General features: G+C 46.1%; 1 protein-coding gene across 2 annotated transcripts; it reads right to left on the reverse strand.

Annotated features, from left to right (window-relative positions):
- Positions 1-725: 725 nt before the first annotated feature.
- On the reverse strand, positions 726-11,489 carry LOC106590156 (uncharacterized). 2 transcript variants are annotated; one of them, XM_014180810.3, is made up of 12 exons: positions 11,388-11,489; positions 6,319-10,657; positions 5,481-6,200; positions 5,113-5,247; positions 4,738-4,825; positions 4,348-4,417; positions 4,146-4,254; positions 3,714-3,845; positions 3,398-3,487; positions 2,936-3,079; positions 2,016-2,200; positions 726-1,717 (listed from the first exon to the last, which is right to left on the reverse strand). In XM_014180810.3, the coding sequence occupies exons 2-12, from the start codon at positions 10,654-10,656 to the stop codon at positions 1,549-1,551; spliced, it is 6,180 nt and encodes a 2,059-aa protein (XP_014036285.3). In that variant the 5' UTR covers position 10,657; positions 11,388-11,489; the 3' UTR covers positions 726-1,548. The 2 variants fall into 2 exon arrangements, with proteins under 2 accessions (XP_014036285.3, XP_014036286.3); XM_014180811.3 differs by lacking the exon at positions 11,388-11,489 and adding an exon at positions 10,873-11,367.
- Positions 11,490-12,073: the final 584 nt, after the last annotated feature.

The raw sequence follows: 12,073 nt of genomic DNA on the forward strand, positions 1-12,073 counted from the left end.
AGAAAGGCTGGACTGAGGGCTTGTAGGCCTGTTGTAAGGCAGGTCCTCACCATACATCACAGGCAACAACGTCGCCTATGGGCACAAACCCACCGTCGCTGGACCAGACAGGACTGGCAAAAAGTGCTCTTCACTGACGAGTCGCGGTTTTGTCTCACCAGGGGTGATGGTCGGATTCCCGTTTATCGTTGAAGGAATGAGCGGTACACCAAGGCCTGTACTCTGGAGCGGGATCGATTTGGAGGTGGAGGGTCCGTCATGGTCTAGGGGGGTGTGTCACAGCATCATCGGACTGAGCTTGTTGTCATTGCAGGCAATCTCAACGCTGTGCGTTACAGGGAAGACATCTTCCTCCCTCATGTGGTACCCTTCCTGCAGACTTATCCTGACATGACCCTCCAGCATGACAATGCCACCAGCCATACTGCTCGTTCTGTGCATGATTTCCTGCAAGACAGGAATGTCAGTGTTCTGCCATGGCCAGCGAAGAGCCCGGATCTCCATCCCATTGAGCACGTCTGGGACCTGTTGGATCGGAGGGTGAGGGCTAGGGCCATTCCCCCCAGAAATGTCCGGGAACTTGCAGGTGCCTTGGTGGAAGAGTGGGGTAACATCTCACAGCAAGAACTGGCAAATCTGGTGCAGTCCATGAGGAGGAGATGCACTGCAGTACTTAATGCAGCTGGTGGCCACACCAGATACTGACTGTTACTTTTGATTTGACCCCCCCCCCCCCCCCCTTTGTTCAGGGACAAATTATTCAATTTCTGTTAGTCACATGTCTGTGGAACTTGTTCAGTTTATGTCTCAATTGTTGACTCTTGTTATGTTCATACAAACATTTACACATGTTAAATTGGCTGAAAATAAACACACTTGACAGTGAGAGGACGTTTCTTTTCTTGCTGAGTTTAGTAATGTACCCCATCACATAATGGAACCTCTGTGGTCATAATATCACTGAATGAAATGTCAAGAGATGATGAACATGATGTGTGTAAGAACATCCCCTACACAAGAGGAATACGTCTTCACCTTAGTACAGCAACTTTCAACCTGATTTAAGAGGCTAAAATGAATTAAATGCATTATTAGAACAGGACCACAGCATTGTTTTCGAACCGTTTGAGTAAAATGTAGTGTCTCTCTCCGATGTTTGGAAACTATGAATTGTGAAATGCTCTTTGTATTCTATTGCTGTCAAGTTTCATGCATGTAAACGCTTTAATACTTCCAATAAAACGCTTGTTTCTTATTTAAAAAACATAAAGAAAAATATTATTTGTCTCAAAATACTATGCAGGGATTAAAGGGAGAATTTAAATATTTTTCAAACAACAAGTTGTTGTTTTCAACCTGAGATTAAAAACCAAGATGTCCCCCTTCAGAAGAGTCAGTCTGAGTCTTAACTCTTCAGTCTAAAAGAACCACAATGTGCTTGTGACAGGCTGTCCCCACGACAAGATCCAGAGATTGGTTGGTTAGTTGGTGAGGGCAAGTCTCACTGGGCCTCAGCAACAACAAAAAAATCCACCTTGATGCGATTGCTTACACCACGCTAAGACTTGGTTGGTCTGAACGAGTCCCACTGACAAAGTTATAAACCAGGAACTGCGATGTGCCGCAGTAGTGTGTAGCGAAGAGCTTCCCGTCGGGCGTTGGGTCAGAGAAGGCAATCTCCTCCTTGCTCAGGTAGGAGCCGTAAATGAAGTTGTTCCTGAGGAGGGCAATACGAGAAGAAACTACAGATTTAAATATATATTTCTTTGACATTTTACAAGCACACTTTGGACACTTATTTGGACAGTCCGAAACAGAGGTGGAGACAGGCAAGTGGGAGTACAGCAGGAAAGGTGGACGCAGCGATTTAACCGTCTCCGGTGGGGAGCAGTGTATATAGGTGACTGAAGGAGCGAGCGTTATACCCCTAAACCAACAGGCTCTGCACTACACAATGAAATTCTGTAGATTTTCACACACACAAAACAAAAGTGTTGCAGCTAGTTAAGACTGACCTGAGAGACTCGATCATGCGCGAGGCGATGCCCGTCCGTCTCATCATGCTGAAGACCCAGATGCGGCTGATGCCACAGAGGGCTGGCTCTGGGTCAGTGGAACAGCACCAGGCTCTCTGACGCTCAAACATCACCTTCTCTCCCTCCGAGCCCTCGGGCACCGCCTCCTCGATCACCCTGTAGCCCTGCACACACACACGCACAACAAGAGCAAATACATCCTTACAATAAAGTCTCCATCTCAAACCCCTTCCCACGCACGCGCACACTTCCCGTAACGGCAGATCATCCCAACATTCGCGGACAGAAACACACTCAGAGGTCCCACACCCCTTCCATTTTACAGCGCTCTCTATCAGCTGTGCCAAGTTTTTAATCTGCCTGGTGACATCCCTGTTTCCACCATGGGGCAGAAGGAGAGATAAGCACACTCCTCTGTGCGGTAAATCACTCCACACACCCACTCATTCACTCGTTTGACTATTATTCAATTAGCCTGCTCTCACAATGGCCACGGTACCAGACTTCTACAATCAGACAACAAAACGGCTTCTACAGTAATTAGCCAATGACATACTCCTGGCTTTGTTATTGCAATACAAGCTAGATGATGGATACTGCATCCAGTACTACGTGATCACTTACATGGGCTCCCTGGGAAACAATAAGGCTTTTATAATGACATGACCCTGCGGTGAAATAAACTGGGAACAAACTGCCTGCAGTCCTAATTATAGGACTGACTAATTACTAGTGTTATACTGACTCAGACTGAGCAGACAGTCTACTGTGATATCCCTATACTTGTGACTGCTTGGGAAATGCTCCCACTGAGCTCTATAGAGAATACTACGACACTCAACAAGTACTGGGGGAGAAGGAAGTAGTACAGCCCCAACCCACGCAGATGTCTTGCTCACCTCCTGAATGTGCTCAGCGATTAGGCACCCAGCCACCTTCTTGTCATTGGAGATGAACAGGAAGGTTTTGGTCTGGGAGGGACACTTGGTCTCCAGCTGCTGGAAGCCCAAGTCGTTGTCCACCATCTCTCTGATCTCCTCAACCTGACAGCACAACAAACAGACCGTGAGACATCCTCGCAGGGTCGTAGTCAGTCGTGCACATCGTATCAAAACGTTTTGCAACAGGACAGCGCTTCGCTACGAAACCCAGAGTTTCTTATCCCTCCCCGTTATGGTACGTTTTCTTCCGTTTGATGCCTAGTGAATATAACCCTTGACTGCAGGACAAATAAACTATTGTGATATGTATCAGGGGCTTCAAAGTATATTTAAGATCAATAATGCTGTTATATATTGCGATTGTACTACAGTAAAGGTTTTCCCATGTGATAATGTGTAAAGTTCGAGCCTGAAGCACACCTTCTTCAGTGCATATTTGGGGTCATCTGGAAGGACAAGGATGATCTTGCCATCGGGGTACTCTCCCAGAATCCTCTCCTTCTTCCACCCCTGTGGACGACATGACAAATCAGTGGCTTATAGGATGAGAGATGCATGATGTGTGTGAGAGATGCTGTTTGAGTCAGAGGTGACGCGTTAGGTAGAGCTGGCATGCAAAGGCCCGCGTCCCAAATGGCTCCCTGTTCCCAATATACAGTACTCTTGTAGTGTACTACATAGGGAGTAAGGTGCCATTTTGGACGCATGCATTCTGTGTTAGACCGCTAGTTCTCACCACATATCTGACAGCACTGATGAACTGGTTGTGGAAGTGCAGGTGCTGGGACTCATCCTCCGGGTTGGCAGCGGAATACAGCATCCCACACACACCGCAGGTCACCGCTCCAAAGTGCTTCTGCCCTGCATCCTAGGAGACGACACGCAGACTGGATCAGTTCTGACATAAATACGGTACCTAGATTCTATACAATTACAGGAACTTACTAGCCTGAGTGCCAGATCTGTTTGTGCTATCAACTCCTTGTCAATCGTTGTCATGCCAAATGCTTGGCAATGACAGCGAGTGAGTTGGCAAGAGCACAAACAGATCTGGGACCATGGTAGGAACATATATAGTCTTTGGATAACACCCCTCTTCTATAAAAGAGAACTATTCAAAGTACAGTAATACAGTGGGCAGTATTTGGCAAAAGACCAAAACACTCACAGTGGTGGTTTGATTTTCATCTTTGTCGGCCTCCTTTAGTTTTTTTATCTCTTTCTGCAGACATGCGTCAGAGAGGGGACTGCTATTATCTGCTGATTGCACGACCACACTACCACGGAAACACAGAAATTGTTCGAATTAACTCTGGAGAATAGTTTTTTGTGTGGAAAAGATTTATTGCAATTTGAGTGCAAGTTCTTACGAGTCAGAGGACTCTGTTGTTGTCGTGCCCTCTGTCTTGACCTCTGGGGATGCCGGTTTAATCTCAGCAACTGAGAAGAAAGAGACAGATTCTATAACAAAGCATGTTACACTGAGGATGTGTTATAACTAGGGCTGTCAAACTATTTAAAAAACGTAATAGAGTTAATTGCAGGATTTGCTGTGATTAATCGCAAATTCAGAATTTTCTCAAATTGAGCTGTAATTTCAGAATTCTTTTCTACAAAAAGCACTACCAGGATATTGACGTCTTGATTTTGTCCAAAGTAACGGTTACCAAAATCAGGTAAATTGATAAAGCGCTCTGACAGCCGTAGTTATAACACTGTTCAAATTTCATTTGGTTGGATGTTATCAGACATGAGGGTACCAGCAGGCTTTTCTTCACACTGATCCTTGTCAACAGAATCTCGTGGGGCCTCTTCAAAGGGAGGGGAAGACACTGGTGCTATGTAATCCTGTGGAAAGACAAGAGGTTAAGAGGGACAAATTGCATCCCCAAAACTATGTCAGGCATGAAAACAGCTGTATGATCATCCACACTGCTTCTAAATGTGTCACTGAAGTTACCAGGGTTAAGTTTCCGAAAAGCATTTTAAGGCTAAGTTCATATGATGAACTTATCCCTAAGATGCTTTCGGGAAACCGGCTCCTGTACAGTTATTGAATAGATTTCAATATAATTGATAAACAAAAATACCATTCTTACATCTTAATAAAGAAAGAACAGGTCCAAGGATGTTACCTCATCTTTGGCAGTTTTGGGCGTAGGTGATGCTTCTGCTTTCTCCTCAGTTTGAGGGGTAAGTGTAGGTACCACTGTTTCCTTTTGTACAGTGGGTTTAGGCACTTCTGCCTTCTGTACAGTGAGTTTGGAGTCCTGTGGGAGGAGGGGAGATGAAGACACTTGTACCACACAAGACAATATTTTTTAGATCAATTAGAAGGATGTGGGTAAGAGCATTGCTAGCGCCAAGCTCTAGCAGGTCGTGGGTTCAAATCCCACAGGGATATAAAAAAAAAAATGTATGCACTCATTGTATTATAAGTCGTTTTCAATAGTATAAAAACCAAGAAAGTTACTTCAAGGAGAATAAAAACCAAGAATGTTACCTCATGTTTGCCATTTCTGGGCATAGGGGTTGGTGTCTCTACTGCCTTCTGCACTGTTGGTTTTGTCACAACTGCCTTCTGCACAGTTGGTGCGGTCTTCTGAGTGGTAGGTACAACTATTTTTTGCGCAGTAGGTACTGCCGGCTTCTGCGCGGCGGGTACTGCCAGCTTCTGCGCGGCAGGTACTGCCGGCTTCTGGCTGGAAGGTACTGCCGGCTTCTGCGCGGCGCGTACTGCCGGCTTCTGGCCGGCAGGTACTGCCGGCTTCTGCACGGCAGGTACTGCCGGCTTCTGCACGGCAGGTACTGCCGGCTTCTGCACGGCAGGTACTGCTGTCTTCTGCACGGCAGGTACTGCCGTCTTCTGCACGGCAGGTACTTCCGTCTTCTGCACGGCAGGTACTGCCGTCTTCTGGCCGGTAGGTACTGCCGGCTTCTGCACGGTAGGTACTGCCGTCTTCTGCACGGTAGGTACTGCCGTCTTCTGCACGGTAGGTACTGCCGCCTTCTGCAAGGTAGGTACTGCCGCCTTCTGCAAGGTAGGTACTGCCGCCTTCTGCAAGGTAGGTACTGCCGCCTTCTGCAAGGTAGGTACTGCCGCCTTCTGCAAGGTAGGTACTGCCGTCTTCTGCATGGTAGGTACTGCCGTCTTCTGCATGGTTGGTACTGCCGCCTTCTGGCCAGTAGGCACTGCTGTCTTCTGGCCGGTAGGTTTTGAGTCCTGTGGAAGGAGAACAGGTTTAGAATGCATTTTCTAGAATGAATTTCAATACAGTTTTTGCCACACAAAAACGAATCCGTGCAATTTGTCATTTAAGATCATCGTTCAAGAAAGCTACCTCATGTTTGGCCGCTGTCGTAAGTGTCACTGCTGCCCTCGGAATGGTGGTAGATGTAGGTCTCAATGCTGCCCTCTGCACGGTCGACAGTACTGCTTTCTGCACTGTGGGTTTCGGCTCGTCATCCAGTTGAAAGTCATCAAAGGAGTACTTGGGCCTGGCTTTGTAAGGCTTATACTCCGCCACAGGCTTGGCCTTCTGAGCTTTCAGCCCGTTGGGCATCGGCGGGGGTACTGCTGGAAGCGTCCTCTTTCTAAGGGTGGGTCCCTTACTTGGGGTCACTTTGGGGGGCTCAACTTTGGGGGGCTCAAGCTTAGGGGTTACTGCTGGGCTGGCTGCAGCTGGGGTAGGACAGGGTGCAGCTACTGTGGGTGCTGCTGGACTGGCTGAGGGGGGTGGGGGGGTTGTGGTCACCGGGATGGGTGCTGCTACTGCTGGAGTGGACAGTAATGTGGGGGCAGGTTTAGCCTCTGTCTCCGGAAACATCTTCTGATTGGCCTGATCGGACTTGAGCTTCTTCACCATGGTCCAGGACATATTCTTCTCCCGCTGCAGCTCCACCTGCCGCAGCCTCTGGAACCTTGTAAGCTTCTTCTTCTCGTGGATTTTGAGGGGCACCGTCACTTGGCTGATGAAGAAGCGCCTCTGTGGTGGCTCTGGAGCTGGGGGCTTGGCTGGAGCAGAAACTGCAGCAGCGGGTACTACTGGGGTAGAGGGCTCCTTGGGCCCGGCAGGAGTTGGAGGGATAGGGACAGTCTCAGCCTGTGTGAAAGGCTTTGGGCCTTCTGGCTCCTTGCTGGGTTCAGCCTCAACCGTTACAACCTGCTCCTCCTCTTCCTCCGTCTTTAATAGCATGGTGTCCGTGGCGATATCGTCCGCTATTTCCTCACATAAGGCAAGGAGGTTGAGCTGCCTGCTCGCTTTTTTGGAGGCGGCTGCCTTTTGCTCAGCTAGCGCTGCTAGTCTGGCTTTAGTCCGGGCCTGAGGGTTCATCTGCTGTTTCTTAGGTTTTTCCGGGCTACCCTGTGTCTTTTTAGCAACTTCCTTCTTGCCACTATTAGTTCTGTCTTGGTTGGAGGAACTTGTGCCTTTCTTTTCAGTGCCAGCTTCACTGTTATCCAGACGGCACTCATCTTCAGACCCTTTGGTTAGCTGGACTGTCTTCTCTGGCACCTCCTTAGAGTTGTCTATGATTTCCAGATCACTATCCATATCCACATCTTCCCCATTCTCTCCCACCACCTCCACGACACAGTGACCGATCTCCATATCCTCAACAATAATCGGGGTCTCCAGGTCTAAGGTACACTCAATACTCTCTGTCACACCAAAGTCGCAGTCTTTTTTCATGATTTCTAAAGAATCCTCTACCTCCAGAAACTCTTTGACATTTGAGCGCATTGTATCAGACAGGGGGTGTCTGCAAAGACTGGACTCCTTCAGAGCACTGAAAAGTGCTTCTAGGGGTGGAGACTTTATCTTAGCACCCGACATTGTCTCTAAACTTTCCCTAAGTTTATCTGTAGGGATGGTCATGGAATCGTCCTGGACCTCCTGTCTCTCAGTGCTCTGCTTCACCTGTTCTGAGACATTGTCTGAAGTCTCTTCTGAGGCTACTTCCACAGGTGGAGGAGATTTTACTTCGATATCAAGCTTGGTGTCTAAACTCTCACTAACTTGATCTGCAGGGGTGGGCGCAGAATCTTCCTGCATCTCAGTGCTCTGCATCACATGTACAGTTGCAGGATGTGGACACTTTATATTTGCATCAAGTGTGGTCCCTGCACTCTCACTGACTTCAACTGTATGGGTCTCCTCAAAGGATGCTTCTAGAGGTGGAGGGATATCTATTTTTGCATCAAGCTTGGTATCTAAATGTTCAACTACTTCATCTGGAGAGGTGGTCATGGAATTTTTCTGCATATCCTCTATTTCGATGCATATCTGATTAACCTGTTCAGGGACAGGGTCTGAAGCATCCTCTGAAAACGCTTCTATAGATGGAGGAGACTTTATATTTGTATCAAGCTTGGTGTCTACACTCTCACTAGGGGTGGTCATGGGACCTTCACAAACTTCATATGTAGAGGTGGTCATGGAATCTTCCTGTATCTGCTGGCTCGTACTGCTCTGATTAACCTGTTCAGGGACAGGGTCTGAAGCGTCCTCTGAAAACGCTTCTATAGATGGAGGAGACTTTATATTTGTATCAAGCTTGGTGTCTACACTCTCACTAGGGGTGGTCATGGGACCTTCACAAACTTCATATGTAGAGGTGGTCATGGAATCTTCCTGTATCTGCTGGCTCGTACTGCTCTGATTCACCTGTTCATGTACAGGGTCTGAGATCTTCTCTGAAGACACTTGAGTTTCCATCGTCACATCTCTTGTCACATCTCTTGACTCTTCGACTGCCTTCCTTTCATTTTCCTCACTTTCACTTTCGGAATCACTACTGCTGCTATATGCTACTAGGCCTTTAGCTGGAGGAGAGAGTATTTTCGCATTGACCTTAGTCTCTAGACGTTCATTAACAAGACCTGTCGCATTTTCCTGCATCTCCTGCGTCTTGGTGCTCTGTTCAGATACAGGGTCTGCACACTTGATACATGCATCAAGCTTGCTCTCTACACTCTCATTAACTTGAACTGTAGGGGTGGTCACAGAACCTTCCTGAACACCCTGCGTCTCACTGCTCTGGTTCAACTGCTCAGGGATGGGGTCTGAAGCTCTCTCAGAGGATGCTACTATAGCGGGAGGAGACATTATTTGTGTGTCAGGCTTTGTCTCTACACTCTCATTAACTTCATCTGTAGGAGTAGTCACAGAATCTCCCTCCATCTTACTGCTCTGGTTCAACTGCTCAGGGATGGGGTCTGAAGCGCTCTCAGAGGATGCTACTATAGCGGGAGGAGACATTATTTGTGTGTCAGGCTTTGTCTCTACACTCTCATTAACTTCATCTGTAGGAGTAGTCACAGAATCTCCCTGCATCTCCTGTGTCTCACTGCTCTGGTTCAACTGCTCAGGGATGGGGTCTGAAGCTCTCTCAGAGGACTCTACTATAGCGGGAGGAGACATTATTTGTGTGTCAGGCTTTGTCTCTACACTCTCATTAACTTCATCTGTAGGAGTAGTCACAGAATCTCCCTCCATCTTACTGCTCTGGTTCAACTGCTCTAGGATGGGGTCTGAAGCTCTCTCAGAGGATGCTACTATAGCGGGAGGAGACATTATTTGTGTGTCAGGCTTGGTCTCTACACTCTCATTAACTTCATCTGTAGGAGTAGTCACAGAATCTCCCTGCATCTCCTGTGTCTCACTGCTCTGGTTCAACTGCTCTAGGATGGGGTCTGAAGCTCTCTCAGAGGATGCTACTAAAGCGGGAGGAGACATTATTTGTGTGTCAGGCTTGGTCTCTACACTCTCATTAACTTCATCTGTAGGAGTAGTGACAGAATCTCCCTGCATCTTCCTGCTCTGGTTCAACTGCTCAGGGATGGGGTCTGATGCTTTCTCAGAGGATGCTAATATAGCAGGAGACATTATTTGTGTGTCAGGCTTGGTCTCTACACTCTCATTAACTTCATCTGTAGGAGTAGTCACAGAATCTCCCTGCATCTCCTGTGTCTCACTGCTCTGGTTCACCTGCTCAGGTTGTCCAGGTACGGGATCTGAAGCCTTCACTGAAGATGCTTGAGTTGCCATCTTTACATCTCTCTGGCTCTTTGGGCTTCTGGTGGACTCTGTGACTCCCTTAGTTTTACTTTGCTCACATTCAGAATGACTACCACGAGATGCAGGGGGTATACCATAATTGTGATCCATTTGCACAGGGTCTGAGGGTAAGGCTGCTTCACTTGGGTTAGTCTGTGCCCCTTTACGCTTACCTCTATCCCCATTAGAGTATTTTCTGATGCAATCGGGTTTGCGAGTTCTGATAAGCTCCTCGTCTGACTCTGTGGAAGCTGTTTTTGAGATCTTGGCTGGTCTTTTTAGGGTTCCTTTGGAGTTGGGATTATTTGATGAGGTACTTGTGGCTTTCGGCAGCTTGGCATTCTTGACAAGGGGATTGGACTTGGTCCTTGTGGTGGCCTTTTGGGCTGATCTTGTCTTGGAGGAATGACGGCCGGACTTTGATGGTTTATTTCTGTCTTTTCGTTGTGCTGGGGGCTTTTTCTTATTCCTTCTCTGTGAAGGTCCTTCTCTATGGGGCTTGCTTGACGTTGCAGAGGCTGGTGTCATTTTGTTAGACGGCATGGCCACTTCATTCTGATCCAACTTTCTTCTCTTAGTTTGAGGATCCTGAGAAGTCTGTTGTCTTTTAGGGGCAGGCATTCTATGAAGAAAAGGTGATGCAATATATGAATGGCAATAGGTGTTTGTTGTCATTGTTATTATTGAAAAAGTATAACACAGTCAATACCATTGAGACTGTAATAACCACGCTACATGGAGTATTGGTAAACTGTATGTGCTTCTGTGTCAGTGTCATATCATAACTATCAGAGTAAGCAGCCAATGACAGAGATATTTATCAAATTAAGCACTTACTCGAAGCGTGGTATGTGGTTATAGCTCAAATCTTGTACTGTAGCCTATAAAGTTAGTAATTGGAATATGTAACCTAGCTAAGTACAGCACGAAAACTAACTAGCTAGCCTGCTGTAATGGGCGCAACAGCTAAGTGGATGGCTAGACAACTAGCAAGCTAGCTAATGTTGTTAGCTGCAACAATAACAAGAAAGCTAGCTACCTAGCTATCTATCTAGCCACCCATCTAGTTACTCCAATGATCAAACTCACGTCCATTCACTATGCAGGTAAAGATTAGCACGCCAGTTAGTTGATAATGAATAGATTGCAAGCAAACCACTGCTTTTCAGTCGATAACGTTGACACTTGAGAATTGGCTACAGCCTAGTGTCGTACCAAGCTAGCTAATAATGTTAGCTAGCTATAATTTGCAAGGAACAAAAATGCTTAACTAAATCACGTCTCGTCATTTGTTATGATACGTAGTCCTATAATGAAACTATAAAATAAACACATTCGTCACTAAAACTCACTTTACTGTTTTGTTTCCCAACAACAGCTGTTTTTTTCCTTTTCCTGTGAACCAAAGATTTGGTGTACTTCCGGAGCAAAAATGCCGGAACTGAGGAGGCGGGGGTAAGGTGTGTTAAGAGCGTAATTATTATACCTCAGTTATACCTCAGTTATACCTAAATTAGTGACAGGGTTACCAGTAAACTATCAGAATTTTGGTAGCGTTTAAGGGTTTTTGCGGGAATGTTACAAGATTACATCTAATGGCCTTTTTGGGTACGTTTGGTGGCAGTTGTGAAAGAAGTCAATAGTTGGGAGAGTTACAGAGTTCAATGAAAATAATGCCATTGTTGATTAGATGCTTTTTTCTTTAATTAGGCTATTTTCTCTTGAAACATACGATATATCCACAAGTAAACAATATGGACAGACACACACATATATATATATATATATATATATATATATATATATATATATATATATATATACATACATATATACATATCCCCATATATATACACACACATATATATATACCACACACACATATATATATACACACATATATATATACACACATATATATATACACACATATATACAGTGAGGGAAAAAAGTATTTGATTCCCTGCTGATTTTGTACGTTTGCCCACTGACAAAGAAATGATCAGTCTATAATTTTAATGCTAGGTTTATTTGAACA

This window comes from Salmo salar, chromosome 29 (genome assembly GCF_965601325.2).
Source record: "Salmo salar chromosome 29, fSalSal1, whole genome shotgun sequence".
Taxonomy (NCBI): Eukaryota; Metazoa; Chordata; class Actinopteri; order Salmoniformes; family Salmonidae; genus Salmo; species Salmo salar.